Source organism: Cebus imitator, unplaced genomic scaffold (assembly GCF_001604975.1).
Source record: "Cebus imitator isolate Cc_AM_T3 unplaced genomic scaffold, Cebus_imitator-1.0 Scaffold568, whole genome shotgun sequence".
Classification (NCBI taxonomy): domain Eukaryota; kingdom Metazoa; phylum Chordata; class Mammalia; order Primates; family Cebidae; genus Cebus; species Cebus imitator.
Window position 1 is genome coordinate 1,406,549 of NW_016107883.1, and position 13,510 is coordinate 1,420,058.

General features: G+C 44.1%; 1 protein-coding gene across 1 annotated transcript in view; it reads left to right on the plus strand.

Annotated features, from left to right (window-relative positions):
* Positions 1-13,510, plus strand: part of KALRN (kalirin RhoGEF kinase) — a 635,807-nt gene that overhangs the window by 234,838 nt on the left and 387,459 nt on the right. The window contains exons 8-9 of the mRNA XM_037734035.1: positions 841-972; positions 2,825-3,055. Coding sequence (XP_037589963.1) covers positions 841-972; positions 2,825-3,055 — 363 coding nt within the window. The remainder of the gene's footprint in view (positions 1-840; positions 973-2,824; positions 3,056-13,510) is intronic.

Consider the following 13,510-nt stretch of genomic DNA (forward strand, 5'->3'; position numbering starts at 1 on the left):
CTGTTGAGGACAGCCTCCATCTCCTGTGTGAATGGTCTCTGCAAGTTCCCTGGAGTTCCTGGTGGTCCTGTGTGAGGTGTTTTTTGCTTGTCTTCATAACTGGATATACACACTGTAAAGCACAGGTGTGGAACATCTTAAGTTACACACAGCCCCTCACGTATACCTGTGAGTATGCATGGGACAGGAAGCGCTAATGTATTCGTGGAATGGGGTGAGCTGTTTCCCTACCTGGACATTACAGTTTGTGTGTAGCTACAACCTATTAAACATCTGATGACTCACCTGCCCCCTGCAGTTTCATAACAGTCATTTTTTTTTTTCTTTTTTGAGATGGAGTCTTGCTCTGTCACCAGGCTGGAGTGCAGTGGCGCAATCTCAGCTCGCTGCAACCTCCGCCTCCTGGGTTCAAGTGATTCTTCTGCCTCAGCCTCCCGAGTAGCTGGGACCACAGGCGCGTGCCACCACGCCCAGATAATTTTTGTATTTTTAGCAGAGACGGGGTTTCACCATGTTGGCTAGGATGGTCTTGATCTCTTGACGTCGTGATCCGCCTGCCTTGGCCTTCCAAAGTGCTGGGATTACAGGCATGAGCCACCATGCCCGGCCTCATAATAGTCATTTTTATGGAGACTATACTTCCTAAATGGGTGCCTAGTTCCGATTTCTTACTACAAGTTAGTGTTTGTGGAATTAAAAAACTCTACCCTCTACAGTGTTCTCTGAAGGCTTTCAGAAGTCCCAATGTTTCTTCCCAAGGTATCTGACCCTCTCTCCATAATCCACCCAACTCCCCACCCTCAGTGCTGCCCCACTGACCCACCCGACATCTCCTTCCAGTTCCTGTCTGGTGTGGACGCCTGGTGCAAAATGTGCAGTGAAGGTGGACTGCCATCTGAGATGCAGGACCTGGAGCTGGCAATCCACCACCACCAGACTTTATATGAGCAGGTGACCCAAGCCTACACAGAGGTGAGAATGGAGCAGGGCAGCCATGGGTCTTGGGCATGTCTGCGTGTGGGTGGGTGATGAAGGCACTGGTCTGCACACTGTGAAATAGCCTGGGTGGGACTAATAAGAAGAGAGGCTGTTTTTCTTTTTTTGGTGACATCTATAAGAATCTTGATCTGTGAACTATGGTGTCTCCAGCCAGGAAACAGAAAAAATTGGGGCCATTATTAGGCACCACCTTGATGTGCTCACATTCATACTCTTTCTTTTTCTTTCTTTCTCTCTCTCTCTTTCTTTCTTCCTTTCTTCTTCTCTTTCCTTCCTTCCCTCCGTCCCTCCCTCCCTCCCTCCCTCCCTCCCTCCCTCCCTCCTTTCTTTCTTTCTTTCTTTCTTTCTTTCTTTCTTTCTTTCTTTCTTTCTCTCTCTCTCTATACACACACACACACACACACACACACACACACACACACACCACACACACACACACACCTGCCTCATCCTGTGTGTGAAGATTGGACTTTCTCCTCTTGGGAGAGGAATATAAGGAAATGAAACTGTGCTTCTCTGGAATTTGCTTTCTGATTGGTGAATGGACATGTTCACACTAGCCCTGCCACCTTTTTATGAAACAGCTCATTAGAAAATATTAATTTTAATACTGGAAGATCCACAGGAAATCACACAGGGTGGAGATAAGTGTTTGCAGGTCTCCATCTCTAACAAACCTACTAACTTGTGTATATCTACACAGATATACATATGTAGCTGTTTCCTTTTACTTTGAGGGGACTGTTAAGAGGTTCCCCCCCTCCCTTTCTTAACTTTGCAGTAACACCTCTGCCGTTGATCTTCAATGGAAGAGCCTTTGTCCTTCATATCCATGGAAGCTTCTTGCTTCTTCCAAGAGGTTTGATGGACTAACAGTTTCCTATGGCCAAGGAGGCCTCAGAATCATGGCAGAAGGTGAAGGAGGAGCAAAGCCATGTCTTACATGATGGCAATCAAAAGAGTGTGTGCAGGGGAATTGCCCTTTTATAAAACCATCAGATCTCATGAAACTTATTCACTAACATGATAACAGCATGGGAAAAACCTGCCCCCAGGATCTAGTTACCTCCCACCAGCTTTCTTCCACAACATGTGGGGATTATGGGAACTACAATTCAAGATCAGACTTTGGTGGGGGCATAGACAAACCATATAAATAGTGATGATGATGAAGATAAAATTGGTAGCCAGTATCACATGCCAGGCCCTATTCTAAACACTCTATGTGTGTTAACTCATTTAATCCTCACCACGACTTTATGAAGTATGTACGTAATTATCCCTCCTTTACAGACATGGAAGCTGAGGACCAAGCGGGTTAAATAACTTGCCTCTTGTCACACATCTAGAAGTTTGGAGCCAGATAGAAGAAATTGGGAAAGAAAGAGCAGGAAAAGGTTATGGTGGCAACTTATATTGACTTCATTTCTGAAATGAAGTTATGCTGTCTCACCTAGTGTGAGTCAGTTAAATTATTTACCAAGTGCCTACTGTGTGCCAGGCACTGTTTTGGGCACTGGGAGGAAAGCAGCAAGCAGGCAGGGTCCCTGCCCTCACAAAGCTGAAATTCAGGAAGGGAGAGAGTCTCACAGATAACTCTCCAGCACTCCAGCAACTCCCCTATCCCAGGATTCCAGCTGCTCTGCCCTCCACCAGGCTGGAGGCTGGGCCCTGTGGAAGCTCTGGCTGGACAGTTGTCTGCGTGTGGGAGGCTTGAGATTCTCAAAAGGCCTAGTCAGGGACCCTCAGGCAGACTCTTCCTGTTTTTCTCCGTGCCCTGCCTATCACTCTTTTCCCTTAATCCAATCTTCTCTCTTTCTTGCAGGTCAGCCAGGATGGCAAAGCTCTGCTAGATGTGCTGCAGCGGCCCCTGAGCCCTGGGAACTCCGAATCCCTCACAGCCACAGCCAACTACTCCAAAGCAGTGCACCAGGTGCTGGACGTGGTGCACGAGGTGTTACACCACCAGCGACGGCTGGAGAGCATCTGGCAGCACCGCAAGGTGCGACTCCACCAGCGGCTGCAGCTCTGTGTCTTCCAGCAGGATGTACAGCAGGTAACAGGCTCTGAGCCCTGGTGCTCATCATCCATTCTAGGAGTCAGACCAAGCTCAAGTCCCTGACCTAGGTGATAAGGCTTAGGAGAGCCCAGATTTATAGAGGGAAAAATGGAATTCAGCTCTCAACTGCTCCACAGAAACCCACCAAAACACAAAACAAAAACTGGACCTGTGAATTACGTGTTTCTTGCCTATGTGACTTTATAGACTCGCCTTCTCGCCATGTGGTGTTGGAAAGGGAGACTCAGTCTCAGGAACTGCAATTCCTCATAGTCATATGGCACATTTTTCTTTTGTTTTGTTTTGTTTTTTGGAGACAGTCTTGCTCTGTTGCCCAGGCTGGAGTGCAGTGGTGCGATCTTGGCTCACTGCAACCTCCGCTTTCTGGGTTCAAGCAATTCTTGTGTCTCAGCCTCCCAAGTAGCTGGGATTATAGGCATGTACCACTGCACCAGCTAATTTTTGTATTTTTGTGGAGACGAGGTTTTACCATGCTGGCCAGGCTGGTCTTGAGCTCCTGAACTCAGGTGGCCTGCCCTCCTCGGCCTCCCAAAGTGTCAATATGGGTGAGGGTTAGGGTTAGGGGCAATATGGCACATTTTTCTTTTGGTGAGCTTGATCCACACTCAGGCAATGATTGCTAGACAGCCCAGGGGTACAGGATTATCTGAGGATTGTCAGGCTTAGATATGTGACGGACCCACATATGGTCCGTCTGGGATGCAGGTGGCCTGCCAGAGTGGGAGTGGAGTGGGGTACGGGGACCTTCAGAGGATTCTTTGACAAGGTTGGACCAGGAAAATCAGATTTAAAACATAGGCTGTTGTTCAGTGTATGTTTCATGATTACAGGTTATTTCTGACTTTATGTAATTTTTTTTTTGTATTACGACATTAGTATTGGCTTTTTCCTTTACCACTAATAATAAAGACATGGTTATGTTTCTGACCACAAAAGGACAGTCTTACTATAAGTGCCCTTTCAGATGAAATTACTCATTCTTTTCTCCTTGTACTTTCTCTGTTTCTGTCTTCCGGGGGACCCTGGGACCTTTGCTGGAGGACTGATAGACTGGGTCAGGGGGAGCTGGTTCGGAGATGGGGACTGAGATCGAGGCTCACTGTCATCTCTCCCTTAGTTCACCATAGGAGAACTAAGGATGGGCTTAGTTGTCCTAGGATGGGCTCTGCAGAGCTGCAGAGGAGCTGTTGGGGTGGACGCACTTGTGTTCAAACACCTGTTTGACTTTTCTGTGGCTACCATGCAACTCCAAGATTGTACATATAAAATAATAATTTACTCTCCTTTCATTCTTTTGGATATCAACCAGGTATAATGCAAGTATAATCTAATGTATTTACTGTATTATATAATAAAACGTAATCCACTGTATATTTCCAGTGTAGTGAAATACACATAGAAAACTGAGAGCAACTGTACATGTCTTTGGATTACTGGTTCCTTTCACAGCTGTTATTAGAGGAGCCTCTGGTGCTGGCTGCCTGAAGTAGTCAGGCAGAGTGGAGAAAGAGTTGGGCATTCTTATCTCACTGACTGTGACAGCCTCTGAATAAGAGGATAGTCACTGTGCAATCAGTCACAGGAGCAGATGGGCCTTCCAGCATGTCCCCACTTCTTGGGCTGCCATAACTCCTTTGCAGAGCCCTCTTCTGACTGGAGCATCAATTGAGTCATCAGAGGAAACACCTTGATCCCAGGAGAAATGGGCACTACTGATGTGCTGGCTGCAGTTCTGAAGCCCTCGTGGGGCCTGCTGGGAGTTGAGAAGCAAATGAATCAGTTGCCTACTCCTGCCATCTGGAGCTATCCTGATAAATACATCATCCCTGAGCACAGGAGACCACAGGAGGCAATCTGTGATTGAGACAGAGTGAGGCGCCAGCCTCTGAAGGCACAAGGGAGAGGTGTTGCTATTTCAGTGAACTCTCCATGACTCTTAGAGATGATCTGGGTCATGAATTGTGCAGTATCCATGGTTTCCTCTTTACCCTTGTGCTGATTTTATAGCTGTTGTCCTAGAATGGGCTCCGGAGAGCTGCAGAGGGGCTGCCAGAAGGGTAGGTGAAAGGCCTTCCCAAGCGGAGGGTGGCATTCCAGACTTCAACTATCAGGGAACTGCTGTGATCTGACTTTTCTGTGGCCACCACGACATCTAAACTAAAGCTAAGAAAAAGTATAAAACCACACCTGTGGCTGTTCTACATCATGCTTTTAAAAATGAGAGCCTTTCTGAAATTAAGACCGTATCAGTTTATTACTTTCTTGTTTGTAAATCCATGAGCATGGAATGCTTTTCTATTTGTTTGTGTCCTCTCTTATTTCCTTGAGCAGTGGTTTGTAGTTTTCTTAGAAGAAGTCCTTCATGCCCCTTGTAAGTTGTATTCCTAGGTATTTTATTCTCTTTGTAGCAATTGTGAATGGGAGTTCACTCATGATTTGGCTGTCTGTCTATTATTGGTTTATAGGAATGCTTCTTATTTTTGCACATTGATTTTGTATCCTGAGACTTGTTGAAGTTGCTTATCAACTTAAGGAGATTTTGGGATGAGACAATGGGGTTTTATAAGTATACAATCATGTCATCTGCAAACAGACACAGTTTGACTTCCTCTCTTCCTATTTGAATGCCTTTTATTTCTTTCTCTTGCCTGATTGCCCTGGCCAGAACTTCCAATACTGTGTTGAATAGGAGTGGTGAGAGAGTGCGTCTTTTTCTTGTGCTGGTTTTCAAAGGGAATACTTCCAGCTTTTGCCCATTCAGTATGATATTGGCTGTGGGTTTGTCATAAATAGCTCTTATTATTTTGAGATAAGTTCCATCAATACCTAGTTTATTGAGAATTTTTAGCATGAATGGGTGTTGAATTTTATCAAAGACCTTTTCTGCATCTGTTGAGATAATCATGTGGTTTTTGTCATTGGTTTTGTTTATGTAATACATTAAGTTTATTGATTTGCATATGCTGAACCAGCCTTGCATCCCAGGGATGAAGCCAGCTTAATCGTGGTAGGTAAGTTTTCTGATGTGCTGCTGGATTTTGTTGGCCGGTGTTTTATCGGGGATTTTCGCATTGATGTTCATCAGGGATATTGGCCTGAAATTTTCTTTTTCGCTTGTGTCTCTGCCAGGTTTTGGTATCAGGATGATGCTGGCCTCATAAAATGAGTTAGGGAGGAGTCCCTCTTTTTCCATTATTTGGAATAGTTTCAGAAGGAATGGTACCAGCTCCTCTTTGTACCTCTGGTAGAATTCGACTGTGAATCCATCTGGTCCTGGGCTTTTTTAGGTTGGTAGGCTATGAATTACTATCTTAATTTTAGAACGTGTTATTGGTCTATTCAGGGATTTGACTTCTTCCTGGTTAAGGTGTATGCATCCAGGAATTTATCCATTTCTTCTAGATTTTCTAGTTTATTTGCATAGAGGTGTTTATGGTATTCTCTGATGGTAGTTTATATTTCTGTGGGATCAGTGGTGATATCCTCTTTATCCTTTTTCATTGTGTCTATTTGGTTCTTCTCTTGTTTCTTCTTTATTAGTCTGGCTAGAATTTTATCTATTTTGTTACTTTTCAAAAAACCAGTTCCTGGATTCATTGATTTTTTTGAAGGGTTTTTGTGTCTCTATCTCCTTCAGTTCTACTCTGATCTTAGTTATTTCTTGTCTTCTGCTAGCTTTTGAATTTGTTTGCTCTTGCTTCTCTAGTTCTTTTAATTGTAATGTTAGAGTATTGATTTTAGATCTTTTCCACTTTCTCCTGTGGGCATTTAGTGCAATAAATTTCCCTCTAAACACTGCTTTGGCTGTGTCCCAGAGATTCTGGTACGTTGTGTCTTTGTTCTCATTGGTTTCAAAGAACTTATTTATTTCTGCCTTAATTGTGTTATTTACCCAGTAGTCACTCAGGAGCAGATTGCTCAGTTTCAATGTAGTTGTGGGGTTTTTGAGTGAGTTTCTTAATCCTGAGTTCTAATTTGATTGAATTGTAGTCTGAGAGACTGTTTGTCATGATTTCTGTTCTTGTGCATTTGCTGAGGAGTGTTTTACTTCCAATTATGTGGTCAATTGTTGAATAAGTGTGATGTGATGCTGGGAAGAATGTATATTCTGTTGATTTATGGTGGAGAGTTCTGTAGATGTCTACTGGGTCTGCTTGGTCCAGAGCTGAGTTCAAGTCTTGAATATCCTTGTTAATTTTCTGTCTCATTGATCTGTCTAATATTGACAGTGGGGTGTTCTCCTGCTATCATTGCGTGGGAATCTAAGTCTCTTTGTAGGTCTCTAAGAACTTGCTTTATGAATCTGGGTGCTCCTGTATTGGATGCAAGGAATCCCAATGCACCATCTGTTTTTCATTCTCCCCTAACTCTATCTTCCCATGTATGTAAAAGGACTACTTCTAGGCCCAGATAGACCTGAATTGTGGAGGAAAAAACAAGGAGTCACTAGATTCTTGCTCTTTCTGGGAGATATGCATTTCATTCTATCTTTCCTTAGCTAGAGCAACTGTTTTTCAGAGCATCCCCTGCAGGCAGGCCACCTTGGACTGCCTCCCCTTCTTCCTCACTCTCCATTTTTCTCAAGAATGAGTCTATCTGATAGCAAATCCAGGAGACAACACTCTTTGGTAGATAGTAGGTAGGATTTGCAAATAAAACAAAAACACAGGAATAATCTCCACTGATTGTTTAAATCATATAATTCCATGTTTTTGTCTTTTAGTGTGACTTTAACCCTCCCAACCCCAACCTCTATTTTTTTTTTTTTTTTTTTTTTTTTTTGAGACAGAGTTCCGCTCTTGTTACCCAGGCTGGAGTGCAATGGCGCAATCTCGGCTCACCGCAGCTTCCGCCTCCTGGGTTCAAGCAATTCTCCTGCCTCAGCCTCCTGAGTAGCTGGGACTACAGGTGTGCGCCACCATGCCCAGCTAATTTTTGTATTTTTAGTAGAGACGGGGTTTCACCATGTTGACCAGGATGGTCTCGATCTCTTGACCTTGTGATCCACCTGCCTCAGCCTCCCAAGTGCTGGGATTACAGGCGTGAGCCACCACGCCCAGCCCCAACCCTATTTTTTTTTTTTTTTTTTTTTTTTTTTTTTGAGACGGAGTTTTGCTCTTGTTACCCAGGCTGGAGTGCAATGGCGCGATCTCGGCTCACCGCAACCTCCGCCTCCTGGGTTCAGGCAATTCTCCTGCCTCAGCCTCCTGAGTAGCTGGGATTACAGGCACGCGCCACCATGCCCAGCTAATTTTTTGTATTTTTAGTAGAGACGGGGTTTCACCATGTTGACCAGGATGGTGTCGATCTCTTCGCCTCGTGATCCACCCACCTCGGCCTCCCACAGTGCTGGGATTACAGGCTTGAGCCACCGCGCCCGGCCCCCAACCCTATTTTTAAATTATAAAGTAATTCTAGTTTTCCTGTAACAAATAAAAAATATGCCAGTTGACAGAGGCTGGTCACAGTGGGTCACACCTATAATCCCAGCACTTTGGGAGGCTGAAGCGGGCAGATCACTTGAGGTCTGGAGTTCAAGACCAGCCTGGCCAACATGGTGAAAGCCCGTCTCTACTAAAAATACAAAAATTATCTAGGCGTGGTGGCACACACCTGTAGTCCCAACTACTCAAGAGGCTGAGGCAGGAGAATTGCTTGAACCTGGGAGGCAGAGGTTGCAGTGAGCTAAGATTGTGCCACTACACTACAGCCTGGGTGACAGAGCGAGACTCCATCTCAAAAAAGAAAAAAAGAATTAAAAAAAGAACACGTCTATAAAGTGTTTTGGCACACCTTCTGTATGAACAGCTTTGTACTAGAAGTTTGTGGTCTCTGACTTTGAGAGTAGACACATACACCCCAGGATATATTAATGGCACACAGCTATCCATGTTCAGAGCCAAAAAACCAAACAACAGTGGACTTTTTGGAGTCAGTGCAGAGAGATTTCCCTCCAGTTGGGTGGGCTTTGTACCAGTCCTTGGAGCACAGGTCAGGGAGATGGGGGTGACGTTCCTGGGAAAGACCAGAAAGCAGAGAACTAACTTACAGGCAGGGCACAAGGATGAGGAAGTCTAACTGGACCACTATGCCTGGCAGCGATAATGGGAGGTGAGGCTGAAAGGGTAGGGAGTGGTCTTGTTGGAGTGAATAGGTCAGTGACACATTTGAGGCTCCTATATCTTGTTTCTAAGCAGTCTGGTCATGTGAACTAGGGAAGGGCAGTGATGTCCGAATATATCTGCCTTGGTGACTTCCATTCTGAATTAATGAAAATTAATATTCATTTAAAGTCCATTGTTCCTGTACTATAAATAGATTTTACTTGCTTCCCTCAGTTTCTCTGAACCCTCAGGTGGAAAATTACAGCTTTTGCTATGTCAGCCCTAGTTTGCCAAAGACTATTTGAAAGGGATTTGACTGTAATTTTCTAAAAACTCCAAATAGTCAATCTTTTAGTAGATCCAGTGATTATAGTCTCTTAATTACACTAAACCAGTTTGGTCATTGTATAGGCCAGTTGACAGTTTTGCATAATAGAATATGAGCACTTCAGGTTGCTCTCAGAATGATTAGTTATTTAAAAAATAAAGGGAACCAGAATGATGTCAGGTCTAGAAACTAACTCTTCCTATAAGAAAGAAGGATTAAAACATCTAAAAAAGGAAAGTGTCACGGCATATTCTGCACCTCGTTAGATCAAGGAATGCACTCATGGGGGAACCATATGTGCAACAGGTTATTTGATGGGTACATTGAGAAGAGGATTCAAATATCGGAGGGATGATTGCATTCCAACCCTGAGATTTTGTTACTACAATTAAATATGTCTTTAGAAATCATATTATTCAAAGCTCAGGATTTATCATCTTTATGAGTAAATATGATTGAATGTCTGATCTCTTCACTTGCCTTTTGTTTAATCTTCCATCACTGTGAGGCAGATGAAAGTTTTGTTCCTGTCTTTCTGATGAGGAAATTAAAGCTCAGAAAGGTTAAGTAAATTCGCCTAAGATCACACAGCTAGTGGCAGATCAGGGATTCAATTCCAAGTTCACCTAATATCAAACTCTATCCTCTTAGCCTCTCTACTATACCATATGCCCTATGCTGGAAGATGGGAATAGAGACACAGATCATGCCCTTGAGAGATTTATAATTTACTACCAGAGTATCACTAGTCAAAGTGTCCTGATAAATTACTTGGTCCCACAGGATGAGACTTGCCTAACATCATGTAGCTGCTGACAGCTGAGACTGATCTCAAACTACCTGTCCAGTAAGATTCAAGAAGGTAGTCCTACTCATACCCAAAAACCTTTTTCCATATGCTTTCTCTAGCTATTTATCACTAACACAAATTTCCCCAAAACAGACAGTACCCATTCTCATTTATTTTTCACAGTTATAATTATGTTAACTTAGCATTACTGATGCTATTCTTTGCAGCATATATCTTGAATAATATCCATCTACCCATGGCCATAATTAGCAGTTTTAAAGTTCTCAGATAAGTTTTTTTGATGGTGATAATCTAATCATTCGGATATTTTTCAAGCAGGTACTAGATGATTTTTTGGGCAGCATGAATGCCCAGAAGGAACACAAGGTTGAGACTCTGCTGAGTTGGTACAGATTGAGAGGGAGGCTCCTGCTTGTCTGATTAAAATGAAGAGAGGGAGGGAAACATTCCCATCTGCCTTTTTAGTGTCCCTAATCTTAGAGGAAGCACTCCAACCCTTTCCCTGTGATAGGAGGTAGTACAAAAGACTATGGGTTTCAGTCCTCTCCATGTGTTCTCTAGCCTCTGCAGGGCTCAGGAATGAGCGAGGGGCTTGCCTCTGGCATGCTCACACCTTTCCTGCCTAGAACCTCATGGGCTTCCTGGTTCCCCATTTCCCTTGCTATACTCCAGCCACTCTGTTCTCTGCTCGACTTTCCTTCTTGCCTCTCTTCCCTTCCCGACCGTGGGCTTCTCCCTTGATGTTTACTTTGGTATTTACTTTGATTTTGTAAATACAAACTCTGTCCTGACTGAAGAGTGGTTCTTCGATGGTGAGCACCTTCCAAGGAAGGACCTGGGCACCTCATCTGGCAGGGGTGGGAGGCTGATGGGGCCTGGGGAGGCAGTGAGAAGTCTCTTGCCAGGAGATACTGAACCTCAGGGCTTTATTGATCCACAACAATTTTTCACATGTTTAATGTCCTCAATTCCTGTTTTATCATTATATTAACAAGTAATAAGACAGTGACCATCCAGGTTACCTTTTTTCTGACAGTCCCTATCCTTAGCATGTCCTTGATCTCTACATGCTACTTCTGGTGCCTTGAATACTAGGCTAAAGGATAAAGAACTCATACATGATTACTGATGTGATGCTGTTGAAGGATTCATGTAATCAGAGTAAAGGTTTGAGGCAATCTAGTGCCAGTTTGGGGCTGAGTTGGGGTGGGAGGAGACTGGAAGCTATAGGCATGGTGTGTGGCCATAGAGCATGAACAAGGGTAATGGGGCAAGTGTAGGTTTGAGAGCTTTTTTGGGGGAAAAAAATGGCTAAAAGTTATTTTCCATTTGTTATAGAAAATGAGGGAGGTATCACATGTGAATATGTAACTATATTTTTCGAAGTATCGTCCTTCGACCCCTGCATTAAAATCATCTGGTTAGAGTGGAGAGCTCTTTAAAAACAGATCATCAGGCCCTGTTCTACATTTCTTGATTCAGAATTGGGAATGAAGTGGAGTCTATAATATAAAAAGAACCCCAGGTGATTCTTAAGCATTCTAAAGTTCAAAACTGCTGACAAGAGTTTGAAGCCTTAGTGTTAAAAAGTACAATGCCTCCAGAAACAGACAGCAAGGCACCAGGCAGAGGAGGTTCTCTCATGGAGGTGGGACGACCCAGCCTCCACTCTCCTAGGAGGGGATGGGTGCAGGCAGGCTGGGGCTAGAGGGGCCCAGGTTGGGGGCAGCTGAGATTTTGGGTCTGTGGACCCTCAGCTGGCTTCTACCCAACATTGAGTCTGCCAGGAGACAGGACTGTAGCTCTCAGAAGAAGCATGGTCTGTACATCTGCTAATGAGTTTCCACTGAGCCCTCTCAGAAAACTAATGGCTTCTCCTGCCATAGCAAGACATTTATTTTGATCATACTTGTTCCAAAGAGGGGACGGAAAATGAGTTGCTAGTAACTGGCCATTTCAAGTGGTGCCTGCATGCTCTCCAGTTGCAACCAATGGGGAGCTGGGTAGTCCAGGCAGCCTAGGAGCTGCTCCCCTTCAGACTAGTTCTTAGTGTGCTGTGTGAGGCGACAGAAATAATCATGTGGTAGACTCTCCTGAGTACTCTTCACACTGTGTGTACTTGAACCTTTAACAGAATAAAATGTCTTGCAGATGCCTGATGGCTCATAAATGCTCCTTCATTTACCTCAGAAAAATGACTTTCTAAATGGGCAGGGAGCTAGGGGCTGAGAGGTGGGAATTAAGACAGAGGAATTCTTCAGTTTACTTAAAATATCAAGCATCTTGTTGTTACCCTCTGGATCAAATTATGACACAAGCTGAATAACATATTTCAAATAAGATGACTTATCAGAGAGAGCCAGGTGAGGGATCAGAGAGTTGGGATTCTGATTCCACATATGTTTGCAAAAAGTCTCCATTTCTTTTCATGATTTTTGTCCTTTTCACACAGGAAGTTTTCAAATTATATTTGTTATTCACTTACCCAGAAGAACACAGCAGCAAATCAAATGAAACCCCTGTTCACATAGAGCTTGCAGTCAGGGGGTGGAAATAACACCCAAACCAAGCAAGTATGCTATGTGTCATATGGCGATAGCTGGTGTGGCGATGGCTGACGATAGTAGAGAGCTGAATGAATGAGCAGTGGGGCCTGTTTAATAAGAGGTTCTGGGACTGGGCACTGTGGCCCACGCCTATAATACTGGCACTTTGGTAGGCCAAGGTAAGTGGATTACCTGATCTCAGGAGTTCAAGATCAGCCTGGCCAACATGGTAAAACCCTGTCTCTACCAAAATACAAAAAAATTAGCCAGGTATGGTGGTGTGTGCCTGTAGTCCCAGCTATTCAGGAGGCTCAGGGATGAGAATTGCTTGAACCCGGGTGTGGAGGTTGTAGTGAGCCAAGATTGTGCCATTGTACTCTAGCCTGGGTGACAGAGTGAGACTCTGTCTCCAAAAAAAGAAGAGTTCTGGCTAATGGAATGGTACCTACAAAGTCCTTAAGACCCAAGTGGTTTCCCATGAGCTCAGATGCCTTCATGGCCACTATACAGAGATTGTTTGTTAATTGATCTCTTCAAAAAGACATTTTCCAGCCAGGTGTGGTGGTTCACACCTGTAATCCTAGCATTTTGGGAGGTCGAGGCAGGTGGATCACCTGAGGTCAGGAGTTCGAGACCAGCCTG